Genomic DNA, 22254 nt, shown 5'->3' on the forward strand with positions numbered 1-22254 from the left:
GGCAGGGATGAGTGATTTCCCCATAGGACAGTTTCACATCAGCCTACAGTAAATAGTTACATATTTCCTGCTAAAGTTAATAAGTCATCTTTTAAAATGATTTTCCAACTTGGATCACATAGGCTGACATTATCTCTCAAATACAGGACTCCTGAATAAGCCTCATTCTTCATTTTATTTCTGCTTTCTGTAGCTACTTATAAAATTTTCATAGATTTATAAAACATTCACTTGCAACACAGCATGTTAAAGTGACACAGCTTGCTGTGTTAATAATGGGCACTGGTGAAAAGGTATTACATGTTACCAGAACAACAGCATTATCTGACAAACCATAACCAATAGCACAACATTTTAATACCAATACAGGCTTTAAAAAAACACTATGTTTGATAGCAGTGTATTATTTATTGATCTATTTCTGTATCAATTTCCTCACATTTATTTTCAATTAGAGTGTTATATATTTATTTACAAAATAATAGCTCTGGAGAAGCACTCCCATTAATCTACTCCAGGGGCTCTTTACAAAGGAGCCCAAAATGTCATTCCTCTTCGTACTGCTTGGAAGAGCAGGGAAGAGAAAAGAAGAGCCAAACCTCAGTCACCCACCTAGGGGCTTTTGCTACAAAGCTGAAAATTCAGCATTACATTTCCTGATTGGTATCATTGAAGTATTTTCTAATTTACCTGCTATGGGTAAAACAGTTCAATGCATTATTTATTTCTCAGAACAAGACACTCTGCCCTCAGCACCCCCAGACCACTCTGGGCAATGAAGGCAAGCCAAGAACTGGCCTGTGCACCCCAACACCATGGCTGCAGCCTGGGAGTCTTCTGAGACAGAAACAGGAATGAGTATTTAAGGCACCCTAGTTAAATCTGCATTAAAAAATTCAATTTAGAGGGATAACCCACAAGTTATTACGTCTGAAAACACCAACACGATTTTTACCAACTAGTGAAGATTTGGACAACTGCAAGAGGGGCAAGTAAGCACTTGGGACAAAAGGCAAAGCTGTCAGTCTGAGTGGACACAAGCATCCCTCATACCACCTTCACCTACACACTGTACAAAGAAATTTTTCCGTTGAGCAATTATGGGATGACAATTATTTTTCACTATGACATTATAACCATCAGGAATCACTGCCAAGTCCTCTTACTCAGTAGCAAGAGCCCATCTTCGAATAAGCAGCATTTCTCCATTTACAGCTCCTGAAATATATACCCAATACATCGCAAAGAACATAACGCAGCAATGGGTAAAGCCCTGCTAATTTTGGTGAAAAACCCATAAGCCTAACCTGCTCAGAAGCCATTAGTACCGGTTCGGCGGGAAGCTGCGGAAACTCTCTGGTGCCCTCTGGTGGCCCAGGTGAGATGGAACACCGCACCAATGTCATGGATGCACTGACACTCTGTGCCCACACCTGGCAGCCCAATATTCATTTCACACGCCAGAATGAGCATCACTACTAAGGTGTCACAAATAAAACTATCGGTTATCCGGCATATTTCTACTGAGTAGCCTTTCATCTCTTCCTATCCCAGCACTCTCTCCTACACTGGCCACACACTTCAGACAAGTCCTTGCCTTGCTGTCCCTTTGAGGGCTTCCTTCAGGTATGCCCAAAGCATTTTCCTTGGGGGAAGCAAACAGTTCTGGCCTGTGCCATTCCTGGGACTGCCCATCACGTGCCCTGGGGTGCACTGCTACTGACAATAGCCACTTTTGGAAAAGCACCTGCTCTGCCTGTGGGGTGCCATTCCCATCCTCCCCAGGTAGGTGCAGCACACACCTGCTCTGCACCCAGCAGCCTGAGATCATCTCAACACGTGCCCATAGCTGCTCTCTGTGCCCCACAGCTTTCATGAGAGCACACTAATTCCACAGGCAAAGCATGAGCCACGTGTGCTGGCTGAGCAATGCAGATGCCACTTTTGCATTCCCAAGTCCAGCTCAGGTTGGATCACAGGAAGGTCTCTGCTGGTTTCTTTCCCTTTCCCACACTCCCTTAATAACATGTTCATTTCCACTACACTGGGAAAACTTCCACTGCAAATCAACTAGAAAAAGGAAAAAGCAACAACAGAGTATGAACTCTCTCCTACTTGAGCAACTGCCATCTAGTCAAGTGGCTCTGGGAATTCGGTCACAGCTCTGCTCCACCTCTGGGGCTTCCCTCAGCTGGGAGGCACACAGCACTCTCCCTCTGGCACACGTGCAAATGTTGAAGAGACAGGCCATTTGAAAAGGCATTCGGCAGCCAGATTATTATTTTAAATGGTTTGACAAATTTATGAAAGCAACTCTGTTCAATGGATTTGTCTCTGCTCTTCAGAGGAGCCATAGGTACGAGAAGGGGAACAGGCTGTTGTCCAACCCAGTTCCAGGGCAGTACTGTGCCAGAGGGGATAGCTCCAGAGGTACACCTATCAACACAGTTTTTCCAGGAGTTAAAACCACATATACTGTAACTGGAAGTGGACTAGAAATAGTAATAGTGGATTTAAAAGAATAGCTACAAGGTAAACATCTGCCATCTTTGTCATCTGCAAAGCCACAGCCACATGTGCTCTGCTCCCACCACAAACCACAGTGACAGGATACACATGAATTAAAGAATTCAGTTGCATTTGAAGCAGCCTTGGTCACAACAGGAGTATACAGCATGACTTCAAATCCCACCAGCAGCCTGGAGCCTGCCTTACTCCACTCCATCATGGATCCTGGGCACAGGAAATCAAACCAGGAAAAGGGCTTTTCAGGAAAGAGCAGGTAAAAGCAATAAACCCAGAGGCAATCCATAACAAACTCTTATGTCATTAGAAGCACAGCTCCCTGTCAACGAAAAACATCCACAATTTTAACTGAAAAGCACTTTACATTTTCAACTTTCAGACAGCCACAATTTTCATTCACTTCATTATTTAGAAGGCAAAAACCAGCAACTAAGGCACCCCATCAGATGTACCCATTTATGGGATACACACAATGTCTGAGTTCAGCCAGTACTTGGATTCTTGTGTGAAACTTATTAAGACACCTCAATTAAGAAGTTGTAATGGAATTAAAAGGATATAAATGTCAAACATTCGCACATGCAAGCTGATACTAAATACACAATCTGCAGTATCTATTAGCCATCAGTACATATCACAGACTCCTAATTTTACAGGGCAAAATATAAAGCAGGTTATAAACTCCCACTTACATCTACACTAACCAGCCTCTGCACCTATGCAGATGACATTCCCCACATTTAACTATCACCTCTGGGTGCTCACAGTTACTATTCCACTCTACCTTCTAGTTACTTTGTGTCATTGCAACCATAATTCCATAAATTTCTGAACTCTTAGGAGAATCATAGGCAGCTAAGAGGTTGGAGAAACCCTCCAAGATCATTGAGTCCAGCACAAATCCACATCCCCAAGTGCCACATCTCAACAGTTTTTAAATTCCTCCAGGGATGGGGACTCCACCAATGCCCTGGACAGCTGTACCAGGGCTGGACAGCTCTTTTGGGACAGATATTTTCCCTAATATCCAACCTATACCTTCTCTGGCACAGCCTGAGGCCTTTCCTCTTGTCCTGTCCCTTGTTCCCCAGGAGCAGAGCCTGACCTGCACCTGGCAGCACTTTCCTGTCAGGGTGTTGTGGAAAGCAGGGTGGCTTCCCCTGAGTGTCCTTAGATATCCATACTTGCTATTAAAATTATTTCCTAAGTCAAAAAGACCCCCAAAAAAGCAAACTCAAAAGCATTGAGATTTCTTTACTGCTACAATTCTTCAGAAGAAAAGTACAAGTTTCTCCAGTGTTCTACACTGGTAAGAGACTTTCCTTGGATTTAATCAAGCAAGAAATGGCTTTCAGACTCTGCAAGCCCACAGGCAGTATTTTATAATGGTAAAGTTGATTAAAAATGGTCAGGACAACCCACTGAGATGCAAAACACAATGTATGCCTTGTAGTTAATCTTTCACAGCCAGGCAGGAACACAGTAACTGCTCTGCCCCAGTCTGAAGCCCTGCACGGCTCCACCACAGAGACACAGGAGCTGCTGGGGCTATAACTCCACAATACCAACGTGTTTTCAAAATGACTGCAGATGAATTCATTTGAAAGAATAACACAAATTTAAAAACACATGTAGGGAATATGTTCTTAACTCTTCACTTTTCTGGAAATCCTACTGACTTAAGACCAATTTCCTAAAAATGTTTTAAGGGCCACATCAATGTAGTCCAAATTACACTTGGATTTAGCTTCATGCATTCTGAAAGATAAAAGTTACATTGCTTATGGTCAGCATCAAAAAATGTTCTTCAAAACAGCACATTTGGAGGAAGAAAATAAAAAAGCTTTGGCTTACCACATTCTGCACACAGCTACCAAAGGAATGCTTGTTGCAAATTTCACCAAATATATTAAAGCTGATTAAACTTTTAATTGCTGCTTTCATGTAGTTTTAAGCCAGATACACAAGTTAATGAACAATTTGTAAGCATCATTAAAGAAATACAGGAAAACCCACAGGGAGGCTCATTTATACACTAAGAAATTAGTCATTTCAATGAAAGCTAAAATTGGATACCACTAATTTCAAACTGATAAAATCCTTGAAGTAGATTGGAACATTTGCAGTAGAGCACTTTGTCATGCATCGGCTTAAGAGAGCAAAAACATCAAGCCTGAATTAACCTTCAGAAAAAGCAAATTACTGGGTTTGGGTTCATTTTCGCTTGAGAACCAGCTTCTCCCCCAGCTATTACCTGGTTGGGTTCTGCAAGCCTGGGCTTTGAGCTGCGTGCCGTGCTCCCAGAGCTGTGGGAAGGAGAGGGTAGGAGCAGCCAGAGCTGCGCTAACAGCTGTGCCAACGCACACCCAGCACCTGCAGGGCTGCAGCCCTTGCCCTGCCAAGCTGACTGTGCTCCAAGGACCACAGGCGCTGTGCAACACCTACCTGGCTCCAAAGATGTCTTTCTTCGCCAGATCAATGCCGGAAACCACCTTCACCCTGAGGATGCGAGACTCCTCCTGGAATAAAAAAGAAAGTGGTTTTAATGTTTGTTCTGCAGGTCAATTTGAAGATCAACAGTTGGCAAGAGGTTAACAGATAGCAGGAGTCTCTCCTAGGGAGGATTTGGAAAAGAACCATCTCTTGGAAGGCTTATCTGAATCCAACCATGAGGAGCATATGACTCCAGCCAGAGCTGTTAAGAGTTCAATAAAGGCAAAGAAAGAGTAGATAACAGTAATAACATCACGGCAATAATAATGTAACAATAATAGCAATAAAAGTTGAAGAGGATTTGCTGAACAGGGCCATTTCACATGCTAAATGATCCATATCCCACAAATTCATTCTGCATTGACACTAAAGCTCTTCAAACACAAGGAAAAATATTCATAACATTTTAGTTATGAGAGACGTTTGTGGTGTAAAAAGCGAGGATGCACAGTTAAAAATAAATCCTTGAAATGAATTTTTTAAACCTGTCTCATCACCTTGGTGTACATGGAGAGCTCAAACCCAGCACTCACTGACAGATGGTAAGTCCTGCAGATGCACATCACTGGAGCATCAGCCTGATGCTCAGTTTATCACTTCATTACATGAAGCACCAGAGGAAGATCAGTAAAAATTTTTTTTACTTTATGTTTTTTCGCCCTGTTTGAGCAACACAAAGAGGCCATCAAAATGAAACCTGGAAAGCCTCCGACAGAAACAGGTTCTGCAGTCCCCCATATCAGTTATACCTTCTCTCCTCTGATAAGCCTCCCAGAACTGCAAGATACTGGATTCAATTACAGTAACTTGAGACTCCATTCCTTGAAGCCTGTTCAGAAAACAATTACACTTTCCCACAGGTTTCTCCCGGTCTGTTTGCTTTAGGCAGCTGAAAGCCAGACACAGCTTTGTCAGCTGTCTTGGCACGGATTTTTCCGACTGTGAGGAAGGTCAGGACCAGCCCTGAAGTAAAGCTGTACCTGGGCAGCCCAACTCACACCTCTGGAAAGAAGGAATGGAGCTGGGCTGCAGTAAAACAACACTGAAACCTAAATCCTTCCTCTAAACCTGGGTTTTGGTATTGTCCCCAGCAGCACTTAACACTGCAAGGTAGTTTCTAATTAACAGAATAGGATTTCTTCCCCTAAAGAGCCCAAAGCTTTCCTGAGAGGTGAACAAGAACAGTGTGTGAAAAAGAACAATTCAGTGGACTCACATTAGTGGATGTTGAACTTTTTTTCCTACGCACCATGTGCCTGGTTTTCTAGAGCGGTTTTAATACACAAAAGGCAATGAACTTACAAATTGTGATCAAGAGAATTCCTTCCATAAGAGAAGACAGCACAGAAAAACCCAAGCAGGAACTCAAGGCCATTCTGACCTCAGTGAAGCAGAACAAGCAAAAATGCAACAGCTATTTCCATATTATTACTGCTACTCAGATCCCTTCTAACAAAGTCCAACATCAGATTTGCTTGAGTGGCATCTCCTTCCCGCACTGAGGGCACCTCTACATATTAACTGATTCAAAAGAAATAAAAACAAAAACAAGCAAACAGACAAACAACCCCCCCACGTCTTTAAAAGGGAAAAAAAAGCAAGAGGTGGTCCCACTACTAGAGGATCTCTAATTTGGTTTTGCAAGAAACAAAAGATGATGCTTCAGATGATACATACAGACTCTTAAAAACATACCTGAGGGGTCACATCCCACTTTAAGTACCCCAAAAGTATGACCCTGCTCCCTCCTGCGAGGAGGCTCTCAGCCTCTGCTCAATATTCCAAATGAACAAGCAAAACAAGTGCTTTTGCTAATGTTTGTTCCAATTTTCATATGCATGAAATATGTATATATATATATATAGGTAATGCTTTCAAAAGACAGAATTAAACCACCTCAATTAGTGATAAGGCCTACCATATCTACCCTTAACTTTTGCTGGTTCTTTGTGTCCCAATTTCTTCCTTTATTTCCAAGTGTGCTGTGTCTAGGTAAAAAAGGAGTTAAATTTTTACAGCAACAGCAAGGTAGTCTAACCTCATTGTCCACCAAAAAATCAGATAAAGGATTGCTTGGCTGGGCACAGCCTGACACTCACAGAGCATCAACTACCTGATGCAGATTTCCATCCAGCCCTCTCTGAAAAGACTGTACAAGAAAATCAGGATTTTGGTTGGCTTTTGTTGTAAACTCAGGGCACAATGACAGAGAGTAGCCAAGATAAGATCACTAACCACAGAAAAATTCTGAGAAGACCCATAATCCAAACCCCAAATAACAGTGATCTCCAGCACAAGCAGAGAATGGGATAAGGAGACAGGTTTGGAGGATTAAGGAGAAGTGGGAATCCGATGCATGGCAGATAGTGAGGCTGAAGGATAACAAACATACAGGTGGAGTCCTAATTTGCAAGTAAACAAACAAGAGCAAGCAGAGCAGGGCAATGAGGCTGATCGGAGCCACTGCACAGCTCTGCAGGACTCGAGTCAGGGAACCACCATGGACACCCTTCCCCAGGCATCAGATGCAAAGTGGAAGTGAATGAGGGACAGGTCCCTGACTGGAGCAAAAGGGTTCTTCTGTTGAACTCTAATAAAGCTCTTGCTTAATGAGCCCAGTCATATATCAAAACAGAGAGATGCCAGAAACAATGGTGTAACTGAGAGTTCTCCCAGATGAACAGCTTCAGGCCCCACATGAACTGACACTGCTGAGCACACACTCAGCCTCAAACTGTCCAGACCACAACCTGATCCACACAAAAGCTGCAGAGCACAATTTACTGGCAGTTCAGTTAAGTATCTTGACTGTAAGACTTCCATCAGTGATCAAACACCTAACATGTTCTCAAAGAACATTTTCCCAACACAAACTCCCATTTTCTGGCAACAATATCCAAAATCCCTTTAAGTTAGCAAGAAATGGAGAGGCAACTGCAGGCTCCAGGCTAATCTTGAGATACTCCTTCCCTTCTCCTACACCCAAGAGGCAGTACCCACCCTTATCTGCTCACCATCCCCTCCATCCTTCCAGGAGCAGCCCAATTTTCCTCCTTACAACATCCCAGGGATTAGGAGGCAGGAAATGGCAAGCTGGGAACAGTTAAGGGAAGAAGACAAGGCTTCAGAAGTCACTTGCAGCTCAATTTGCCATTTGCCATGGAAGAATCTTTGGTTCTGCTCAGAGTTGTAAATATATAGCAGAAAGAAATACTTGTCTGGTGGTGAGATTAAACCGTACCCACCTTCTGTGAAAGAAGTGGACACCTGATTCTGCCATTTTTGTATTCCACGGAATTTTCCGTGTTTTGTAAAGTACATATGCTATGCTGCTTCTTGAAGCACAGTTTGAAAGAGAAGTTCAGCTCACCCCACAGAGATATTTTTCTATTCTATTTCAACCTTGCCTGTAGCATACTGAGCCTGGAAGGGGCTCCAGGTGCTGCCACTCCCTGCTCTGGGCAGCTCCTGCTTCCAGAGACTGGGCTGTGCTCTCTGCAGCCCCAGAGCTGATGCAGCAGTTCCATTCCTGCCTCGCTTGGGTTTGGCACCTACAATGCAGAATACAATTGGCAATTCCAAGCAGTGCTGTCCTGAGCCCAGGATTCAATCTGCACGAGTCCAGGTGGGGATGGCTGTGGGGCTGTGAGCATTTCTGCAGCTCCATGAGGACATTCTGGCAGCTGTCCCTGCCAATGCTCCTGTCCTGTCCCCACGCTCAGCCGCCCCACCTGCTGCAGCAGTCTGCCTTGAAGGGCCTGGTTACCTATTAGTGCTGAGCTCCACCACTCCCCACATCCATGCTGACTTCTGCTTTGTCCAATCATTAACATGAAGTTTATGTATTCTTGCCTGCCCAAAACTTGCCAAAGGTTACAGAGTTCTCCTCTTCGCTGAAGGATAATCTCTATGCAGGTTGTTTTCTTAACTGCAATTCACAATGGCATTGCGGAGGACTTAATTTATTTAGGTGGAAACAAGCTATGGAACTTGAAGTCTATTATAGATCAAAATCCAGACTTCAACAACAGTGAACAAACTTCAATTCAGCTCAGAAAAGATAAAGTAACACAGATGCACTTCCAGATTTAGGAGACTTTTGTATGTATATTTATCTGTATGATTCACATTTTGTTTAATTCTTCATTAAATTAACGCAACATTCACTTTCTCCAGCTGCTTTGAAAAGCCAAGTAATTTCTAATACCCATTAAAGCACTCACATAAAGAAAACTTATTAAGCCCTGCCCTTGGATTAGTAAAATACCCTGGAGCAGGGAAGTTCAGAGAAGAGTTATGACAGCAGAAGAGAAAGAATGCGGGCCAAACAGTGTCCTGAGCTGCCTTCTCTCCCACCAGCAGGGTTAAATGCCACCCCTTCAAAGGGTGAGCCAGGAGACGCAGCTCAGCCCACACCAGCTAAACCTACATGGAAGTGCTGTAAAACCAACCTCAGCAAGGTTTGGAATACACATCTGTATGTTCTAAATGCACACTGAAAGAAAGCCACAGCAATCCAGTCTGGTGTAAGAAGGAAAGCTGCAGATGTTAACTTGCAACAGGACAGACAATCCCATGACACATGTAGCGTACGCATTAAGAGAACAGCCTCACATAGCAATCGATAGGGGTATAAAATTAGAAGGTTGGCTTGTTTAAATGAACAGACAAGTGTGAAAGGCACAACGGCTGGATCAATGCAAACCAATATTTGAACAGCTGCCACGCAGACCAGGAAGATTAAACATTTAACGTGCTTTTCCAGAGGTATATAAAACAGTCTCCGAGTCAAACTCCCCAAGATGGACGGATTTACTCTCCCATTTGCCGAGCCGCACACAGCTGCAGCCAGCCCGTGTGGGACACCGGGCTGTACACCTGGAGCACACCCTGCTGTCACACCGCGGCCCTCACACCAACACCGAGAGCCGCACTTACCGCGGGACCCCCGCGCCAAGAGCTCCGCAGCACCGCCGCTCGCCCGCCGCCTCCGCCCGCACACGCGGAAGTTCAGCTGACGGAGGCGGTAAATGACCATCACCAAGGCAACGAGGGGAAAGGCCAGCGAGCTTGGGTTTCACCTGGAGAGAACTTCACCTGAGCCGCGGTGGGGGAGTGTTGGTTGGGTTCCCTTTGGCCTTTTTTTTTTCCCCGTTCTCTCTGTGTAGAGACGTTTTTGATCCCAGCCCACGATAGGAGCCAGCGAGGTAAATTTCCACTGACTGTAAGGAGAGAAACCAGATCCCACTGGAATGTTACCTGCATGCAGAGACTCTGTGAATCCGGTTTCATCCACTGAGCACCTCATCTCCAGTTTTATTATATTTGAAAGTTTGCAAAACATAACATACTAAAAAAGATAACAGATCTTTAACTCAGTGTTTTGGTGGCAAAACAAATCCAAATGGAAAAGACAACAAATCTTTAATTCAATGTTTTAACTGTGGCACTTCTGGTTTCCTGAAAGAAAACCCACACACAGAGCCCTGTGTGGTCACCCAAACACACACTGCTCTCAAATCTCCCCATCTGGGGGGAAAATCAACCAGAATCTTAAGTTCCAAAGCAAAATCAAGCCCATGTCATCTACTTAAGGGCCAGTGTTGGCCATAGTAAGCCTAATAACCGCATTAGGCTTCCCCTAAATCTCTCAGCAACTGAAACCAAGTTCAATGGCAGAAGAGTTGAGCTGATTCTCACTTTGATTTGTTGGTGGATTAAACCAATCCACATATGGTTGAGTGAAAAAAACATGCTCTAGGAAGCTATTCCACACCAACCTCCTGCACAGATTATTCCCAAATCAGCTTATGCTGTTCTGACTGGCACCTCCCCAACATCACACAATGCTGGGCAGTCCAAGAGGGAGAACCCAGGTGGGGTGCCCTGCCTGGTGGGCTGTTGCTATCAACCCCAGGGGAAGGCAGCCAAGAGGACCCCAAGCGAACAGCTCAATCTCTGAGGACATCACAGTGACTTTCTGAAGGCCAAAGCAACAGAATGTGGTACGTCTCACTATAATGTTTGCAATATCTTACTAATCTTGAAATTGTCAGTGGCAATTTTGCCAACAGTGTTTGATAAAATCTCAGTTGTGCAATGCAAACAAAACCATGCACCAGGGCTATGACCCACATCTCCACTCTCCCCTGCAAGTTCAGCACAGGAAAACAAACTTAAAAGGTCACTTGGTTAAAACTTATCTGGCTGAAGCAGGGACAGCTTCACTACATGCAGCCTGGGAGTCCAGCTCAGATCTTCATCCTTGCAAGTGTTCATCACATTCCCCCTCACCAAGTCCAAGAGCAAACCAAACTGTGCCTTTTCACACCCACGGAGTTCTCAACCCTCGCTGCAGGATGAAATGTATTTGTAAAAACCCCATTATTTTCTCTAAAGGAGATCTCAAAATCAGAGCAACTAAACCTAACGCTTCGGGAGGAAAGAAGGCTGTGCAGTTTGGATCAGAAAGACTCTCCTGGCTACACTGCATTTGTCAGCTCATGGAGCACCCATGGTCTTCCAGAGCACTTCTGGCTGAGCAAGGATTCTCACACAGCAGAAATCAAAAGATCAAGCAAACACCAGTAAGCATTAAAAGAACTACAGGGTTTGGAGAACTTTGGGATTCATAAGCTCATACAACAGAAAAATATTGTATGTTTTACAATAGTGATTCAGGTCCTATTTCTAGGACTTCAGACCTCTAAAGAAGAGGGACTGCATTCATATTTTCATTGGCTGGAATAACACAGCAGAAGAAAACACCAGGCAGAATTTCATCAAGGCACAAGTTTGTCTTAGAGGGAGACTAGCATGATGCTGCTCTTTCCATGGGTACAAACCAACAGAAAAGAGCACCCAAAACTGGAATGAGCAAGTTAGGACACAGACATCAGGAGCAGTGGATGGAGATCAAAGGTACCTGCACATCAGTGACAGTATGTGGGATCAGGATTCCAAACACCCAATCCGATGCTGAAGGCACACTATTAACAAACAGGCTCAGACCACGGTACTGCCCTCATGAAAATCTGCTTACAAGGTATTTTTGTTTTAAGATAGTAAGGGTTCCAAGTGAATTGTGATCTGTTTTTATAGAAACCTGCTGAACTCGAAACAGTTACATATACTTGAGCAATTTTAGCAAGTGTGTTGAACCAGGTCACCTGTGAGCTTTGGAAATACCTAAGAGGATGCAAAAGAACTTTCATTTAATGGACTTGCTGTACTGCACAAGACTATTCTCCTTACTTAATTTTTAGACCTATTTATATCACTTATTAAAAGAATTCATCTAAGCGAAATATTGTTTTCTGCACAGTCTCACTGACAGAGTTCTCCAGTGTCTCATGCAGGAATCACAGAACCATTACAGTTGGGTGAGACCTCCAAGATCATCAAGTCCAACCTTCAACCCAATACTACAATGCCCACTAACACCCTAAGGGTAGGAAGGTATATTTGCTGAATCATCTATACATGCCATGAATTTACAATCTAGGAAATTCTCTTTCCAAAGGAAACCTTGACCTGCTTTTCTCTGGACAAGACAAGAGAAGCATTTAATCTTTGGTGGGAGCAGAGAAAAGGAAAATCATTTGGTACATGTTGCTATTAAAAACCTGAACAAAGCTTTGACTGAAAGTTACTGGTGCATTTGCAGCAGTCTGTGACCTGACAGTGACTCTCCTGTATGGACTTAGCTTTAAAAATGAAAAAATCCCATGAAACCACCCCAAAACCCACACCCAATCCTGATATTGAATGAGACCAGCACCAAGACCATCTGCATCCAAGCTGAATATTTACAGGCAAATTTCCACAGAAAATTCCTAAAGAGAAGTCTGATAAAACTTCTTTTCCTTTCCTTTGGGGATACAGAAACCAAGCTGATTAATTAAACCCCCAGGGTTTTATTTAAACAAGTTATCCACTTTCTGACATGCAAAATCACCCTTCAAGTACAAACTACCATAAAACAAAGGAATGATGATTCTTTGTGTAGGATGATAACAGGACACTGGCAAAAGAACAAGGCTGGTTGGTTTAATTTCAGATCCTCATTATCCTCAGGTCAGGCCCCACACAGATCCATTACTTTCCAGCAGTACTTCAAAACTTATTAGGAAAAAGAGAACCACTAAAAATCCATGTCCCCAGTGGATGTCTGACAACCCTGTCCAGTAATGAAAAAGGGTCTGAATTCCCAATTAGCAGCCTGCAGAAAGGACTCAAAGAAGGAGCTGACAGGAGGACTTGCTTTCAAAACAGCTGCTCTAGCACAGCACAAAGGTTTTTCCCTTTCACTAAATCTACCTGTGATACATTTATATTTTAATTTTTTTTTAAACACAAAACATCTTGAACTGGTGGGTTTTGATACCATGAAATCCACTAGACCCCTAACATTCAAAGTTTTTAAAAGTGAAAAATTATGACTCACACTTAATACAATCCTCTTCATTCTTCCTATGTGAAATGACACACATATCCAGTGTAATGCTGTATTTTAGACTACCAGTTTCCATTAAAATACACTGATTTATCCAAAAGCCTCTATCAGTATGCAGTAGACATGACTTCAAAGAGCCTCCCAGAAAGAATGAGGTTGGATGAAGTTCTGGAGGACTCTACCACATCCATCTCAGAGCTTGCTCACTGACAGCAAATTAGACCAGGGCACAAAGGGGAAGGCAGTGTTTGCAAGTTTAAATGATAACACCACAAATGACAAGTTTCAGATGACCTGAAAGCAGATAAAAGTAGAATTCCCAGAAAAATGGCTTCAAAATAATTGTGGCTGGGAAACAGGCAGGTGGGAGAACATGAAGCTCAGGTTTCTCCTGGAGGCAGTGCTGTGCTCAGCTCCTAGCAAATCCATACTAGTGAAAGCTGCTCTGCCAAGAGCCAGCTCTGGCTGTTGCTGGAGTGTCCACCTGTACCTGGGCTCTGCCACCCTCCTGCCTGGCAAAAGCATCACCCACAACAGCACCAGGTCCAATGAATTCCTAGTAACTCCAGGGTTACTGGTGTAAACTGAATTTGAGTCTCATCATCACATCACTACTCAAAACCACATGGAAGCTCTCCAGGCTGGTGAGTTTGGGGTGATTTATTGATTGCAAACCATCCAGGGAAACTCATGGAGCAGGAATAAGGTCTGGTTAACCCTTCACATATATCACTGTGTTTATGTTCAGGAGAAAAATAAGGAATCTTAGCTGATTCTTATGCACTTGGTTGTTATTCATTGGAACTACTGTCTCAGGCTCTGCCACAACAGTAGCAAGTCCTGATGCATCTCTGGACTATTTGAAATTGGGCACTGGAATCATCGGCCCAGGGAGGTGGTGGAGTCACCATCCCTGGATGTATTTAAAGACTGGCTGTGGCACTCAGTGCCATGGTTTAGTTGATGAGAAGGTGGTAGGTCATAGGTTGGATTTGATGATCTCAAAGGTCTTTTCCAACCTAGTTCATTCTGTGATTCTGTAAATAAGGCCAGAGAGCAAGAGTTTCACATGCTCGGCTCTGCCCTGAGCAGCACTGTATGACCACGAGCCACCAGGTCCCAGGCTGAGCCAGAACCAGTGTGATTTCAACCCTGTGATTTCACTTCCCATCTCCACTCTGGGGCAGGCACACATTCCCCACACCCCATCGGACAGTGGTGACTGGACTGGAAGTTACAATGCCTGTGTGTGTGGCCCAAGCAGCACCAGGCAGCAGGTCACACAAATTGTGTCACAATTTTGTTAGACACTTGGAGATAGGCTTCGGTTTGTTTTGCAGGGTTTTGATGCTTGGTTTGTTCTTGAGTGTGGGGTTTGGGGGTTTTTTACATTCACTGTGTCTGAAGGTCATGATCCTGTATTTCAATAGTTCATAGGAAGAGGTTTATCTGTAGTTTTTCACAGTGGAATGGTAGTATGAGAAGAGAATCTCTAAAGGATGCTCTCCCCTCTTGGAGGAAATAAGTCCACTTTCTGATAATCACTTGTTCCTTTTCCAGAAAAGGGGGAAAATGTTGAGGAGAATAAAACAAACTCACCTACACGCCTGCAGTGGCCACACAACCCTGATACAGCCAAAGCACACACACAAACACCCCCAAATTCAGCAGCAATGTTATTCTAGTTAATGATATGCTGAACTCAAGGCCAGGCTGGGCAGGGCTTGGAGCAACCTGGTCTAGTGGAAGGTGTGCCATAGTAAGCAAAGATCCTGTATCAAACAGGGAAGGCTTAGCTGCATTCACTCCAGTAGCCCAACTAGTTGCCAATGGATCACGCAAACTTGTTTATGTAACCACAATCTATATTCTAGTTAGATATTTAATGATTCCAGACCATAAACAGTCAGTGGCTGTACTGTTTAATGACAGAACACACATTCAATAAAACCATAATCCAACAATAAACTGTGATTGGAAGGCTCATTTCTAACCCAGATAACTCCAGAGATCGATTCCACAGCACACACCCACAGCCCAGAGCTGCACCGCTGGCTGTTTCACCTGGAGAGACACAGGACAGGGAGCTGCTTAAACAGGCTTTCCTGCAAAAACCTTGACAGCAGGAAACCAGCTGACAAGAAAATGCCAGTGCAACTCTTAAAACCTGAAATATCTCTGAACTTCCTCAGTCTGGGAAAGACACAAGGCTCAGGTACCCTGGGTGACGAATGCTCAGCTGGCTGGGACACGTGTTTGCCAGAGGGAAGAGCTGGTTACACTGCAATTACTTCAGGATATCAGAATCCACATGTCACCTCTCTCAATGGCCCATGGAGTGTCTGATGCGAGCCAGTGCTCTCATTACTGTTTTACAGAGACCGGGAAAAATGGATTTACTTGTGTCAGAGGCTGCTTCAATGGTCAAAGGGTGCTGGAGGCAGAAGCAGGAGAAGAGATTGAAGGTGGTGGGTTTGCTCAGCCTGGAGAAGGCAGTTACTTCTCATTCCTATGGATCACAGCCGGACATATCTGCAAGGAACTCAGCCTGTATTTTTCACTTTTTAGCTTAACTGCAGCAGCTTCAGCTGAGAGCAGAAGTCAGGAATGCCAGTTTTCAGAGACACTTTATTTTCTGACACAGTTTGTTTTGCTGCATGAATCATCCTATTATCCAACCAGAAATTAAATTAGATCTTCCAGCTCCTGGCTGCAGTTAATAATTAATGTTACTGTATGAGTTTCCAGCCTCCCCTGGTAAAGAAATTCTTCCAAACACATTAACATTTCAGTGAGTGGTGCTGTCAGTCACTCCAGCAGTTCACTCCTCTGGCGTCTCCTTCATCTTGATCAAGTTGGATTTTTTTTTAAAGAATAACAAGTCATAGCCTCCAGCAGTACCTCTTCCCCCTTAAGGGTTTGCTCCCCAAGGATTTCTTATTTGGGGTAAGAATCACTCCATTACAGCCTCTGTCCAGATTATGGGAGAAAAACCAGTCACTCAAGCCAGTGCAGAGGCCAAGCCAATGGGGAAGGACTTGCTCTCACCTGAAACATCTCATGTCAGGCTTTTGGATCCTGGTTGTACTCCTGCTGTTTCCAACCTGCTCACACCCCATGTTCTGCCTCCTTCTCTTCCTTCCTTTCCAGCTCACTTTACAAATGGCAGCACTTGACAAAGGAGTGACTCTTTTTGTTCATTAAAGGTATTTATTTGTCATTTAATTAGATAGCCTAGGGCTAGCAGGCTCTTCCACCTGGGAAGAGGTGTTTCAAGGAACACAAAACTGTTCAATTACTAACCCAGGCTCAAGGCTGACTAGATTTGGGCAATTCAGCAGGAGCAAACACAACTCCTCCTGGCTGGAAGGACAAATCCCACAGTGGAAGTCTTCAGTTCTCCAGTGCATCCACTGACATGCAGGGATACATTATGAACAGCCAAAGATGAGAACAGAATTTAAGGTGGTGTGAAAAGTACCAGGAGTTAAAAAAGAAAATATTAACGAGAACATTCCCAATGCAGGACACTGGAAAGTTCTCTCCTATGCATACATACACTGAAGGTGCTTTTCAGGAGGAAGAAAAGTAGGCACTGTCTTAATTTAAAGGCTTTTTCTTTTCTTTTAATGAGATATGATCATCTTTTACACACTGTAAGAGAACAGACTCTAAAGAAAAACAAATACAGTGATAGTGATACAGAACACTTTTTTGTTTTCTGTCAGTAATTTCTGCATATATAATGAGGGTGGAAGGCAGGGAAGGGTTTTAGAGGGGGGTTGGGGTGTTGTTTGCATTGGTTGTTGGATTTGGGGGTGGCTGTTTGTTTTGTTTTCTAGTTGTATTAATTGCTTATGGGGGATTCCTTTAAAATTTGTAAAATCCTGTCAATAAATGGATTGTTGCTGGACCAAGCTCAGAGGTTAGCTCAGTCACTTGTTCCCAAAACGGTACTTGACACTGACTAGACTAAGAAACACTCATTAAAATATTCACCACTCATTATCCAAAACAAAGGCTGCACTTTGTGTCCTGCCAGGCATTCGGGATGCAAACTGGGGCTCGATGCCCCAGACAAAAGGCACATTCAGAATCCATGTTTTGCAGAAGCTCTGCAATAGGGTCAGTCATTCAGCATCCCAGAGCAAGACCTTGTCCCGGGGAAGCACAGATGCATGTTCCTCAAAGAGGCAGAAAAGGAAGAGAGCAGAGGGCACAGCAATGCTGAATTCCTCAGGCAAGTTACAGGCAATGGATCAGCTTCTACAGCAACCAGCTGTGCAAAGAAATTATTGCTTCTACCTGCATATTCTTCACTCTGTATCACACTGCTGCCTGCAGAAATTATGAGGTACACACAGGGCTGGTTGCTTCTGACACCACAAGAGCTTTTACTTTTAGGGAGCTCAGTCAACAACCTTAGGAATAAAGAATGAGATTTTTCTTCCGAGACCCCAAAATGCCCATCACAGTGACTGAAGAACAGCAGTGGAAAGCTCTTGGGATCACACAAATTAACAGAAGTCTGAAGAACAAACTCCATTTCCTCCAGGCAGGTTTAAATGAAGTCATGTCTCCTTCCAGAAATTACCAGATGATCTACACAAAGTCCAATTTTGTTTCTACATGGTGACCACACTGCACAAAGTAAAGGCAGAAAACCAGCTCGGAGCTGCAGAGTCCTAATTGCAATGGCACAGAACTGCTTCCTTTTACAGGCTCCCATTGGAGATGGGTTGGGGCTCCACAACAACATACAGCCTTAGACATTCCATGTGATGGTACTTGTCCTCTATGCAAGTTCATAGTGCAGCTGTTATACTGAACACAGCAAAATCTGCCCCAAAGATCAGGTAACAGAGTCAGAAAACACAAATGCTGTTAAGGAATTTGTGACACTAAGAAAAATACTAAAGTGGTCAGGGAAAAAAATCAGGTGAAGTTGACAGGCACAGCAATGCCCCAAGGGTAACTAAATCAAACCATACCACCCAACCGGGGTCAGCAGTTTGGTTTGCCAAGACTCAGTTTGTGTTAAAGCAGAAGACCTGAAATATGAATGAGGGTGGCTACGCTGAGATTTATTGAGCAAGCAGAACGTTTGGTGCATAAAGGAAAAAACCCTAAACCTCCTGGAATTGCTGTGGCATCTGGGTAACTTCACAGAATTGCTATAGCATGCAGATAACCTCCTGTTCCCAGCTGAAATGTCACCCAGACAACAGAGCAGCTTTCTCCCAGTTCAGAGAATGATCAAGGGGGAGAACCAGCCCAGCACACACAGACAGCACCACTGAGGCAGTCTGTTTTCCCAGTGTGCTAAGCTCCCCTCTCATCCAGAGCTCCACTGCAAGGAACATGAGAGAGCATCGACTATGCTTTTGCAGGGCCTTAGCAGTGCATCCTAACCCAAGGAATCAGTTTGGCATGCAGGACTAGCTAATATCTGCTGAATCCCAGCTTGCTTTCCAACACAGCCTGTGGAGACAACAGGAGCAGCTCCAGCCCTGGGCAAGGAAGAGATAGCAGCTTGTGTGGCACAAATCACAGCCTGCTTTGTCAAGGGGAAGCCTGAAAGTCACTGGCCTTGAGAAACAGGCTGCCAAGGAACAGCTCCATGGAACAGGTATCCTGCAGAGGGATTTATTCTCTCTCCCCAAGCACTTTCATAATGAGGAAAAAAAAAAAAACCACCACAGAACTCCAATATCCAGACAACCCAAGGAATTCAGAGTGATGCTACAGTTCCTTCCATGTAACCAGTATCTACAGAGGGATGGGAACACATCTAAACCAGAAAGAGGTCCCAGCACAACAGGTAAGTTGCCAAAGATGCAGGGCAGCAATGAATGAGGAATTAATATTATTTACTGCTCCTTCAACTTTTTGCAACAACTTTATCTTGTTTTGCTTTGACCATCTTGGAGGCAGCGTTTCAGTTCAGTCACTTCCCACTGGCCCACTGTCCATCCCTGCAGCAGCCAGGCCAGAGCTACCACTAAACTGGAGTAAGCTGGAATAATGAAAGATTCTCAGAATTGGTCTTTCCCATGTCACTGGTCACATGCAAAAGAGTAATTTTTATTTAATAATAGGAGTGATGGCCACCCAAGCAGACACAACAGAACATACTACATAATTTGGTACTATCTTCTGATAGGAATATCAAATATTTCTGCATCCATGGCAGCAAAGTGCTCTCTCTTCCAACACTCCCATCTCTAAAACAGTGATCTGGCCATCTTCTTTCCTCATCCAGCCTTCCCTAAAAACTACAAGTGAGGTCAGAAAATTGTAAAAAACCAGTAAATCAGTGTACTTCCTGTCCTATGCTGTCATGTACCTCCTGCCTCTAATGCACCTTCCAGGCACTGAAAGCATTTATGGAATATTGAGGGGAGATGGAGCTTCTCCAGGAAAAAGCTTTTCAGAGGTGATCACAAGTGCAGGTTGTCCTCTGTCTCAATTACCTACAGTCCTGTCTTTCCATCTGACTGGAAGACTCTTGATTTCTCAAAAAGAAAAATCTCTTTAGTGTCACTGAAACAGCAAGGATGTTCCAGACTGAGCAGCATCACTCCAAGGACTGACAGGACATTAACAGCCAGTTACACAGTGGAGAAAGACTTAAACCTCTCCTGAAAACTGCAAGGACTACCACCTCTAAGAAAACAGAAAGAGCACAGACTGCAACTAGAGATCAGAGATGAAATCCAAAGGTCAAGAACTGCCTCCATTGCTGGTCACAAGCCCCTCACAGCAAAGACCACCACGTTGGCCCTTCAGGCTCTGCTCAGCACCTGAGTTTAACACTGAGCCCCAAGGATGCAAGTGAGAAGACAATGGGCAGCAGAACCGAGACCACCAACCATATCCAGAGGAAGGAAAAACAGAATATCTCAGATGAAAAAGCTGTTGCTAGGCAAACACACGACCCAGGTGAATGCCAGAGCAAGAGGAATTCAGGAAGCCCAGATAAGGGCTGTGAACAGCATTTTCCACACAGAGGTCCTGAGTTTTCAGAGATACCACGCTCATAGGGAACACAAACACACACAACGTGTTCCTCCTGACCAGCTCTCTTCCCCACATGACCTGTCCGCACCAAAGGTCAACTCTGCCCTCCAGCACAGGGACAGGAACAGTGCCCCAGCCCTTGGGGTCAGCCCAGTCCCACGGCAGCCCCAGTGTGGCCCCAGGGCCCAACACCCCAGAGATAAGCCAGCAGGAGATGCCTTGAGGTGCCAGGCCAGCCTCAGGACACAGGTGGTGGAGCCTGTTTGACCTCCTAATGGCAGCTACCCCAGGTCACACATCCGGCAACACCTGTGTGACAGCCCCAGTGTCCACCAGCCCTGGCACGTGATTCCAGGCTGGGGGATCAGCTACAGCACTGCCTCACCTTCCTGATAAACATCAGGATGCCAAGTGCTAAACCACCGAAACCAGACCGTTTCCACAGCAACAGTCAGCAATGACAGAGCTTCTGTAGCACATTCCAGCCTTATCAAAGGCTATCTATGGGCATGTGTGCTCCAGCCTGCAGTGACACTGGGCAGAGCACCCCAACTTAACTTCCCAAATGCCACAGTCCTCGTGTCCAACACACAGAAGTGACCAAAAGCGGTGAGTGCTTAAGGATTTCCTCACCAAGTGCAGGCTGCAGCATTCATTTTGACACTCACCTCCAACCTCCCTCTCACCCCTTCCTCCAGTGCATTTTGGGAATTTGAAACAACTTCATCCCCTGTAGGGCACAGACACTTGAGGGCTGCAGGCAGGAGCTGTGCAGCATGCACTAGCCCAGGGTACAGGAACCTGCACTGAATCAGAGCTGATCATCTCTCACTGGAGTGAAATTAAGAAACACAAATGCAGGTACAAGTAGCTCAGAACTGAACTGACCAGACTTAAAATAAAATCAGGCTCCATGACAACAGCACAAGGGATTAAAGGTAAATTCTCATGATGTCAGCAGGCTGAAGAAACCACTCAGGGTTTTGCTAAATCAATTCAAGCAGTGTTAAGAGGCATTTCTTTAATAACAATGTCAATCAAAACAGTGACTAAAGCTGCAACTGAAATGCTTTAAAATATGCACTGGCTCTAACCCAAATTTTGGACAACATTCTAAGGAAGAAAGGGACGCAGGTAGGCACATGGTACCAGAAAGTCACCATAAGACTTGAAAACACATTAGTTACAAACTTGAGCATCTTAACTCTGCAGACGTTGAGGCCACTCACTAACAACTATAAAAGGCCCATGTTTTAACAGGTCCAAAGGGGCTCTGCCAGGAGCTTCCATTAGGAGCACGTGCAGGCACACGGTGACAAATGACCTGGCAGGTAATCCACACCCAGCCTGTAACCACTTAGCACAGTCTGGTTTACAATGTTTGACTTTCAAACTACAACAGAAACTAGTTAAGACAAAACCAAAACCCGATTGTGTGACTTGATTTGGCAAGACCTCTGGTACAGCTGCAGGATGTCCCTGGAAAACACAGCTCCAACCTTGCTCCCAGCCTGGCCAGACCTGCCCAGCACAGCACCTGCAGGACAAGGGGGTCTGCTGGCCTTTGCCACACCCACCTCTCCCATTCTGGGGCTCTAGAGTGGCACTGCCACCACCCCTGGTTTGCAGCTGAGTCTTTAACTGGAACAAGTGAAATCACAGCCTCGAGTCAGGGGAGGAAAATGCACGATATTCTTTATCATGCTAATTAGATCACAGAGTGAAAAGGTAGCTCCTGGATAAGAGGCAAGAGAAGCATC

General features: G+C 44.5%; 1 protein-coding gene across 5 annotated transcripts in view; it reads right to left on the reverse strand.

Moving 5' to 3' along the window:
- Positions 1–22254, reverse strand: part of NEDD4L (NEDD4 like E3 ubiquitin protein ligase) — a 95857-nt gene that overhangs the window by 61435 nt on the left and 12168 nt on the right. For 4 of the 5 annotated variants that reach the window (XM_085042715.1, XM_085042716.1, XM_085042717.1 and 1 more), the window contains exon 2: positions 4972–5045. In XM_085042715.1, the coding sequence (XP_084898841.1) occupies positions 4972–5045 (74 nt within the window). Of the gene's footprint in view, positions 1–4971; positions 5046–9957; positions 10097–22254 lie in introns of those variants that run through there. The other variant, XM_085042719.1, reaches the window with a different exon arrangement.

Source organism: Lichenostomus cassidix, chromosome Z (genome assembly GCF_008360975.1).
Source record: "Lichenostomus cassidix isolate B80296 chromosome Z, HeHo_3.0, whole genome shotgun sequence".
In the NCBI taxonomy this organism is placed as follows: domain Eukaryota; kingdom Metazoa; phylum Chordata; class Aves; order Passeriformes; family Meliphagidae; genus Lichenostomus; species Lichenostomus cassidix.